We start from the raw sequence: 10,021 nt of genomic DNA, 5'->3' as shown, positions 1-10,021 counted from the left end.
TAGCCTAAATGTTCCAGTTAAACACTTGATCCACATAAGTAAACTGTTCATTCAACCCCATTAGTTTTTGCACAAAGTTTGTCTAATACATGCTAGTAGCTTGATGATATAGATTTCCAGGATTGAATAAATTAAAGCTCAAGTTTTGAAATGGCCAACAGCCACCTGCTGTATACCCTCCATCGACACAAATAACCTGTCCAGTGATGTATGAGGCAGCTGGAAGGCAAAGGAATGCCACCATCGACGAAATCTCTTCTGGTTCCACTATCCTCGGCATTGCCGTTCCGCCTATTAGCCTAAGAAACTCCACAACGTATGCAGCATCTGCCTCCTGAAACCGAAATTAATCTTAAACGTCTTAAAAACATATCTTTGCTTACTTATTGAGGATATGTTAGTGGTAATTTACTGGTTTTTTTATCGATGTTCGAACACCCCACGGTAAAACAGTATTTATCCGAATGTCATCCTTTGCCACTCACATGCCAAGCTCCTAGTAATTTGGTTAATTGCAGTTTTAGATGCCGAATAAGCCGATAATCGAGGTAGAGCCATTGAACCAGCTACGGAGGAGATGAACACAATGCTTCCATTTCCTGATGCTTTTAGGAAAGGATGTGCAAGTTGACAGAGATGATAAGGAGCCTCGACGTTGGTACTCATTACAGTTGTGTAGTCTTCCAGAGTTTGTTCCTCGGAAGGCTTGATTATAGTGGTGCCTGCATTATTCACCTGCGGAGAAACTTCGTTTCAATTACTTATTGACATGGAAGGAACAATGTCAGTAAGACGATAATTGAACCACTTAGCGATATCAATGATAAAAAGGAGTGCTATTCTTTTAGAAATTTTAAATTGATCCTAAATTTGAGGATCTGTTTCTGTTGGGTATATATACATTGTCAATGACTAAAAAATATTTTAAATAAATACTACCTTGTAATCATTCTATACCATTGAAAAAATACTAAGATGAGAATGTTAATTTTGCTGTTTATCAATACAATTATGTTTTCTCTAAAAATTATCATTTCTCTAAAAATAATCAATACAATTATGTTTTCTCTAAAAATTTTCATTTGTTTAAAGGGTCATCAAAGAATATGATATTCTGGAATGGACCAAACGGTTAACGGAAACAGTAACCGTTTAAAATTTTAAATGTTCATATATTTTAAATAACCTTTTGTATTTTCTAATAACATATTATTTTGATACAAAAATTATATAAATTTTAAATAATATATTTTTATTCATAAAATTTTATTATCTTAAAATTTTAAAAAAAATCACCTCCTAACATAAAATCTGCGAATTCTCCCTTTTTAACTTGGCTCCAGGGCAGAAAGAGGGCAAAAAGACTGTTACAAATGGTTTAAGAAACTTTGACAATGACTGAAAAATCCCCATTTACCATGATTTGATTCTTTCATTGAAAAAAAACATTGTTAATCAACAATCGGTTAATCTATTAAGATGAAAACATCAAATGTCTTAATTAGGTTAGAAATTTGAATTACAATATTTATGAATTAAGAAAACTGAATTGAGAGCGTCACATTTACGATTGATCTTGTAAAATTTCATCCCGAATAGTCCATCAATAAATCAGATAATTATAATTAAATAAAAAAATCTCTAGGAAGGAGATCTATAAAAAAGTAACCTACACTCTCATTTTTGGTGTAGAAATTTTTCAAAAAGTATACAAATTGTTAGTAACTAATTGTAGTCTCTATATAACGAAATTTGGAGAGTGATGAATGAAATTTGGAGGTGAACTTACTAATAATACCAGTCTTAAACAGATTATTTTCTTTGACATTAATAAATAAATAAATTTACTTTTAGTATGATGAGAAGCGTTGTTATATATATGTAGAGACGTACTAGGGAAAAAAAAAGAACAGATGGATAGGTAGAGAAATTTAAACTTTTAAGAGCACGCTTTTCAATTTCAGACATTACAAGTTTTTGTTTTTGTATTATAAATTTACGATGAGTCGGGAACATCAGCATGCCCCAAGAAAGTGACTGTTCTGTTGTCGAAATGTCTAATGTAATGCTAGCAAGTCCGTCCATCCAACCAACATTAGCATAGTAACTAGAAAAAACATGTCTCTGTCTGATTGTTGCTTTTTCTACTGGTTTAAGATTAAGGTTTTATGCTTAAAAAATTAAGATTTTCTTATACAACAATAATAACATGTATAAATGATCGTATAGTAAAAAAAAAAGAAAATAAGACATCAAAATTTATGTGAAAATTACTGACAGAAAAAGCAAGTATAAAGAAGGAAAATTCCTACTATATTGAAAAAAAAGAAGAAAGATAATAAGATAATGCAACTATATACGATGTGAGGTTTAATATAGATCCACTTAACTATTTTCCAGTGTTTTTTTTATAAGGATTCTCGATGTGATACTAACTGCTTTGACTATATCTGATAAGTCTAGATATGAATAAACATTAACATAAGGGAGAGGTCCCAATATACTATAATATAAAACTTGTGATATGTACTCAATCTCATCGGAGATAGGGTTGATGAAGGTATGAAGTGAGATGCTAATCATCTAATTGTGGAGATAAGGTTGATGAAGGTATGAAGTGAGCTGCTAATGGAGTATTAATAGGTGTAGTACTCTACATATTGACCTTGGAAAGAACTTTCTCTATGTACCATTCCTGATTTACATACAACTTACATGTTTTTTTTATCTCTAAAATTTCAATTACTAGTATTCTTTTTTTTTGAAAAATAGTTACTTTGTATTAGAAATCACAAAGTACACCAACCCAAGGATCTCATTAAAAAACCTCTCTAATCCTAAGTAGAGGAAAAAGAGTCAACCTTGGGATGGAAGGAAGGTCCAACATGAACCCTACAACAACAAGAACAACAGCTGGGAACTACACACACTAGAACAGCCCGAAACAGGCTACATCAAAGAAGCAACCTACTACCCCCTGTAGGAAATACACAAAAGAACAACACACATCCAAAACAAGGAACAAAACCAAGCTACAACCTCCTAGATATAAGAAAAAAGAGCATAAGCCTATCAACGGTTACTAGACAAAACACCACAACTTATTAATCTAGAAAGAAGGTAAGACATAACCCCAGCATATTAGTACAAAAAACATGAGATAATGGACTGTTTGCAGATAACACCGAGAAAGAGTTGAGACAGCAATTGATTATAGAAATCACAGAACTGAACGGAAAACTAAAACCAGGAAGCAATGCCACAACACCACAATGCGTAGCCCCAGCATGGCTACTAGCACGACAAAAGAGGAGGAAGATCCATGAAAAGATCAAATTCAACTTGATTAACACCACATATGAAAAGACTCGGTTCTGAAAGTGCTAGCACCAACACGAAAGCAACACCAATTAACCTGACAATAAGATCCAGCTTTTTATTAGTTCTCAAAACAAAAACACTACCCGAAATGGACCACCCTATGCTGGATCAAGCAGCACTATTAAGCACCACAAATCATCTTCAACAGCTAGTGCCTTCACCGCTTCATTGGATAATGCCCTCCTTGCCACCATCATGCTTCCCACCTCTAAAACCATTTTGTTTACCATTGCTTCTAACACTTAAACTTGCTTCTCTACCCTTGAAACTGTACTTCATCCTTTTCACGTAGAATAACCTCTTAGAAAATTAAGACTGAACCGATTCGCCCCCTCGAGCTTGAAATTTGAGACCTATCAACAAATGAATAACGAGGATCATAATTAATTATAATAATAATAATATAGGCCCAATAGACACAAGCCCAACACCCGCTAACATACTCAACCCAGACCCAACTAGAATCCGGATGACCCAGCTACCAACCCAATTACAAGACCCATGATCTGACCCAACTCCCTAGGGTTTCTAAAACCCTAAACCTTGTTTATAGCACTATCATCATTGTCGCCATCCACTGACGCAACCACTTTAATCAGCAATGAAGAGAAATATACATCAACAGTAAAAAAACTGACATAAATCATATCAAACCCAAATAAAATATCAAAACAAATCCAATCCAAAATCTCGAGGGGATTTATCAAATATCAACATGCATCAATAAAAGAGAAAAGAGAAGAAAAAGTGAGATATCAAGGTTTAGAGAAAAGAGAGAGAGAACCCAGAAGAAAGAAAAACCAAAACAAAAAGAAAAGAAGAAGAAGAGAAAACCTGAAGAAAAAACATATCTGAAAAAAAGAGAAGAGAAACCGAGAGATTTAGAACCCAAAAACAATAAAGAAAGAAAAGAAAAAAGAGGAAGAGAGAGAGATTTTACCTGAGTTAAAAAAGTCAGAATCCCAAAAGTCATCGAAAGTTTCGAATAATCGAAAGGTAAACTTCAGATCTAAGGCTTAGGAGTGGGTTTTATGCTAAAGGAAGCTAGCATTTGTGTTGAGGGTAAGAAGAGGATCATTTTGGGGGTTTTATGTTTTCTCCGGACACCTCCGGCCACCATGAGCTCCGTCGTGAGCTCTTCTGATGGTCATTGTTTCTTCTCTCTTTCGAGGAGAGAGTTGAGAGAGTTCTGAAAACTCTATTTCTCTTCTTTCGTATCAAACGAAACCAAATGAAGGGTTTAGGCCATTTTTGGCCTTTGAATAATATATATATATATATATATATATATATGAGGAGCGAAACGACGTAGTTTCGTATCCCCTTTCTCTACGTGTTTTTGTGATTTTTGAGGAAAATAGCTTGTTTAGTCCCCCTGTTTTATAATCTCAACATTTTGTTTTTAATTTCTAGGGGAGAATTGCAGTTTAGGTCCCCCATGTTTGTAATGTCCTATTATTGGTCATTTAATGAAGTTCTGTTTTATTTTATTTTGAGCAGTAATGTTTCAATATTTTTATTTTAGTCTTGTTCTTACTTACTTTGTTATTATTGTTAATATTTGACTCTGGTTACAAGATTTGTATTTATATCACTTTAGTCAATGTTTTAGTTTATTGTATATTTTTCTTTGATATTCGAATCTGTCCATGACATTTGTAAATATTTTATTTTAGTGATTGTTTGGGCATTTGGTTTAATCATTGTTTGGTCCTTTATGTTTGTACTCATTGTTTGGTCCTTTATGTTTGTACTCATTTCATTTTGGTCCCTAATATTGCTTTTGAGTTATTTGCATTTCTATTACATGTAATGTTTAATATTCTGTTCTTGACTCTGGATTATTTTAATTTAATGTTCAGTCCTTCAAGTTTCTATTAATTCTATTTTAGTCTTGTAAGTTTTTTTTTAATTTCATTTTGATTTGTAATGTTCATTTATTTTTATTTTAATCCCCATGTATGAATATATTTTACATTATGTATGTATTATTATTAAGTAAATATTATCCATGATTATTGTATGTAAATGTATATTGTTATTTTTATTTAATATTTATTTCCTTCATGTTTTTTTATCTATTGTATGGTATTCAACTACTTTCAAGAACACATATTTGTAGAATGGGCGGGGAAAGTATCAATTGATCTAAGTGATACAATCCGATACGACGTTCGAACGAAAAGAAACTTGATATAAATGGATTTTATTTTAGTTAATTAATTCATTTTATTTCACGTTGAACAATGTAATGTATGTTTATAAATCGCAATTTATATTATTTTACGTAAATGTCAATATTCATTTTTATTTCGATATGCGTTATTCGAAGATAGAATTTTCTTTTACGAATAAGAAATGGTTGAGATAGCTTTCCCGATGGAGGATTGCAAATTTCAAAATTTCTTATTGAGTAAAAGGATTTTCTTTTAAATAATTAATTCGAAGTATGTTAATCAAATTTTAATAAATGGATCATATTTTGACTTTATATTCGATTCATATTTTTCACCATTTATGACGTGTAAGCGATTCAATACCAGTTTTTGGGCATTGTGGGGGTGCTTACCCTTCCCCACACGTAACCAACTCCTAAACTCGTTTAAACGAATCTTTGGTAAACACAAACAAAATTTTATCTTAAAAACGATTTTTCCTTAAAATTGTTTTAAAAGACGTTTTTAGGTATTCTACATACCTAACCCAAAGGTCGATGGCAACTCCATTCAAATTAATCCAAAATCACCAATTTTTCCAAATAAAAGTCATAATCATTTTTGAAAATATTAATTAATTGTTTTCCAAATAAAAATAATTATTTTTTAAAGAGTCAGGTTGTAAGTCTCTTATACATTGTCGTCTTGGTGGAAATTATAAGTTCAAGTCTATAGTTAACTTATGATCCATTTATTGAGGTTTTTTTAATTTCTTCATTTTTTATTGTGATACTAATTTTTTAAATCTTTGTTTTCAACAGTGTTCAAGTCTCTCTTGAGAGTTTTCTTTTTCTTTAGAGTCTAAGGTTTGTATGCTCCTCCTCACAAACATCACGTGCATTTGCATAACATGATCTCTAGACACGAGCTTCGATCCAAATAAGTTAGGGTGAATGCTTTACTCTCGTAAGAATTTATTCTTCGTATTTGCCCTATTCTTGTTAACACACGAATGAGCCTTTAGGATTAGCTTGTAGACACTAAGTTTTTGCCCCATTTTTTATTATTAGTATAATTATTATTATTATATTATTATGTTATTATTATTAAATAATACTAATTACAAATATTATAGGCCCAGACCCGGAGGCCCAAATACAAACCAGAGGCCCGATTATAATTTCAACCTGGAAGCCCAACCCATTCCAGAATCCGAGTTGACCTGATCCAGGCCCAAACCCATGAAGGCCCAATGCATCTAGGGTTTCACACATCTCAGCTCCAGCTGCCAATGATCTCAACCGTTGGATCTGGAGAGATCCAACATCCCAGACGATTCCAGTAGAAACCATATGGTTTCATAACCCTAGGGTTATAATCTCGCCACCGCCGCCTCTAGATGGTCCATTCCAGCCGCTACCATGACGCCTCCTCGCCAGAAGCATCCAGAAGGACTACGCCAGCTGCACACATTGAAGCTCTTTGGTGAGTCACCATCGAAGTTTTGGTGACTCACCGAAGATCGCCCTATTACCCGGTCTAGAGGGCGTACGATACCATGGAATTGTTAGAGGCTATATTTTGAATGCAACAAGGATACCATGGAAGAGAATCTCATGAAATAGCTCTTTGGTACGTTTATGACCCTGTTTTTTTTTCTTTCTTTCTCAAAAACTTGTTTGAGTTTGATTTGATTTTGAATTCTGAACAAGATTATAATGATATTTTTGTATTTATTGCTATGAATTATATGCAAGATTGTCTCCATGTTATCGAGATTCAGTTCGGGCAATAACTCCAGGGTTGCCTCTGTTCCTTTACAATTACTCCACACACCAATTCCATGAGTTTTTGAGGCTACAAGCATCAGTGGAACAAAGATTGAGAGATGATTAAGAAGAAATTAGTATTTGAATATGAAAGATTTTAAGATTTTTACCAAATGTATGGATTCTTTTTTGAAGTAAATAGTAAAAATAATGGTGCTCTATTAACAGTAGAAAATATTAAATAAAATAAATAATATGATCAACGTGTCAATATTATAAACACCCATTTTTGTTAGCTTTTTAATTGTTTATTATTAATTAATTATTATTATTATTTTAATTATTATTACTATTATTATTAATAATATTATTTTTCTGTTATTATTTTCAGGTTACAACAATAAATACCCATTTACAAACAGACACAACAGTACCCTAAATAGGGCCCAATGCCACTCGACCCAGAAGGAAGCAGACCTACAGGCCTAACCCGATTACAATCAACCGACCCGAAGCCCAAGATCATACCCGAATATGAGAACCCAAACCCAATTAGGGTTTCTTCTCTACCTAACACCGCCTTCAACGCTAGTCGTTGGATCTGGACCCATCCAACGTTCTAGATCGCCCAAAACTTAGGGTTTTAACCCTAAATAACAACCATCCATCACTGTCAGCAATGAGCAGCCATTGACCAGCGTGTGTGCTTCACCGTCCATTACCCCAGTAGCGTGAGCCGTCGTCGAAAGTTCCCTGAGCTATCGACATCATCAATAGTGACAAAAAATAACCCCAATCAAGTAAATCAACCAAATCAGTTTAAAAACCCAATAAAAATAAGAACAAATCCAAAATGAAATCCCATGACAAATTCGGCCCTGTTACAAGCCAATAATAGGGTAATCATACCCTATCTTCTCAGTATCAGCACAAGTCTTCGTCGAACCATCACATGCAAGCAGATTAAAGGAGAGAGGCACACACAACAAAAGGGGGGATTCGATGAAAAGGAAAAGAAGAACAAAGAGAAGAGAAAAAGATATTCGAACACATAAAAAAGAAGAAGGGAAAAACATCCAAACAAAAAAAATAACTAAGAGATAAAAGAACTTACTCAATACGACTTTCGTCGGAAACAAAAGGGTTACCAGATTTCAAGTATTTTGAAAGGTATACAACCTAGATCTAGGATTCTAGGGTAAATTTTATGCTAAAGAGGGCTAGAATCTGGGATAAGGAGGACGTGAGGAGTATTTTGGAGGTGTTTTACTCCCTTTGGCTGCCATTAGCGGCCGTGAATTATCATCGATGAGCGGTGGTTCCCCCTTCCCGACAAGGAAGTTAAGAGAGTTTGTGAACTCTCTCTTTCCTCTTCCAAAGTGAAACAGAGCAAATGAAATAGATAGTCAGTTTGGCTTAAGTGGTAGATATATATACCATGCATAAAACGACGTCGTCTAAAGGGGCTAGATTATATTTTAGCACATAGTATTATCACAGTTTAAGTCCCTATGTCTTTGTAATCTCATCCTTCAATCATTGAATGAAGTATCATGTTATCTTGTCTCGAGCCTTTATACTTGTCAACATTCACATTCATGTTGCCGGTTTTTGTATTGTACCAATGTTTTCTAACGTCTGAATTTTACCTTAAGGTTTACAAATCTTTGATTTGGTCATTGTTTAGTATGAATGCATTTAGGTATAATTATATCTTACCCTTCAATGTTTATGGTTTAGTTCATTTTAGTACTTAATATCATTTATGGCTTATTTTGTTTCCAACACATGTATTGTTTAGTAAACCCGATTATGGCTCTTGTTTCTTATTGATATTGTTGTTTGGTTTTTCAAGTTACTGTTGATATCATTTTGGTCCTTTGAATCACCAAATATGCGTATTTTATGTTGTTTGTATTATGATATGTAATGTTTTCTTTTTTTTATTCTAGTCCTCTCTCTCTATATACATATTTTGGATATTATGTTTTTATATGTACTATATTAAATAAATATTATTAGCCTTATTTTCTATAGATATTTTATTCTATATATTTCAAATAGTATTTATTTTCATCACACTTCCTTATCTATTGATGTGCTAATCGAATATTTTGAAGAACATTTATTTGTAGAATGGGCATGGAAAGTACTACTTGATCGAAGTAGTATAATCTGATACTACATTTGAATGGAATATGAACTTGAAAACAAGAGCCTTTTTATGATTTATTAAAATAATGGTATTTTTATTTTTTATAATATTTTATTTTTATTTTTATTTTGTTTTATTTAATGTCAATATTAATGATATATGTTTTCGAGAAATGAATCATATTTTATTTCATGCAAAATTTAATTTTTAAATAATTCAAAGATAGAATATTCTTTTACAGATAATAAATAGGTGAGATAGCTTTCCCGATGAAGGATTATAAATATCGAGATTTCTTGTAAAGTCAAAGAATTTTATTTAATTAATTAATATTCAATGAATGGATCACAATTTAATTACCTGACCAGAAACCCAAGATCATACCCAAATATGAGAACCCAAACTCGATTAGGGTTTCTTCTCTGCCCAATGGTAGATGTTGGATCTGGATCCATCCAACGATCTAGGTCGCCCAAAACTTAGTGTTTTAACCCTAAATATAAACTAACCACTACCGTCAGTAATGAGAAGCCATAGACATAAACGTTCACTTCATCATC

The 10,021-nt window shown here is 32.8% G+C and overlaps 1 protein-coding gene across 1 annotated transcript; it reads right to left on the bottom strand.

Annotated features, from left to right (window-relative positions):
• Positions 1-82: 82 nt before the first annotated feature.
• On the bottom strand, positions 83-3,611 carry LOC120185906 (tropinone reductase homolog). Its single transcript, XM_039189985.1, has 4 exons — positions 3,511-3,611; positions 3,343-3,415; positions 490-735; positions 83-334 (listed from the first exon to the last, which is right to left on the bottom strand). The coding sequence occupies exons 1-4, from the start codon at positions 3,609-3,611 to the stop codon at positions 83-85; spliced, it is 672 nt and encodes a 223-aa protein (XP_039045916.1).
• Between the last annotated feature and the right edge of the window lie 6,410 nt (positions 3,612-10,021).

The sequence above is a fragment of the Hibiscus syriacus genome, unplaced genomic scaffold, assembly GCF_006381635.1.
Source record: "Hibiscus syriacus cultivar Baekdansim isolate YM2019G1 unplaced genomic scaffold, ASM638163v2 tig00113145_pilon, whole genome shotgun sequence".
In the NCBI taxonomy this organism is placed as follows: domain Eukaryota; kingdom Viridiplantae; phylum Streptophyta; class Magnoliopsida; order Malvales; family Malvaceae; genus Hibiscus; species Hibiscus syriacus.
This window is presented reverse-complemented; position numbering and strand designations above follow the sequence as displayed.

What these genes read in the sequence shown, in the direction of transcription:
- LOC120185906 (XM_039189985.1), bottom strand. Translation starts at nt 3,611, where the DNA reads ATGGTAAACAAAATGGTTTTAGAGGTGGGAAGCATGATGGTGGCAAGG. An exon ending in GCTGTTGAAGATGATTTGTG is followed by an intron (nt 3,416 to 3,510) that starts GTGCTTAATAGT and finishes TCTTATTGTCAG; the next exon opens with GTTAATTGGTGTTGCTTTCG. An exon ending in ACCAAATTACTAGGAGCTTG is followed by an intron (nt 335 to 489) that starts GCATGTGAGTGG and finishes TTTCGGTTTCAG; the next exon opens with GAGGCAGATGCTGCATACGT.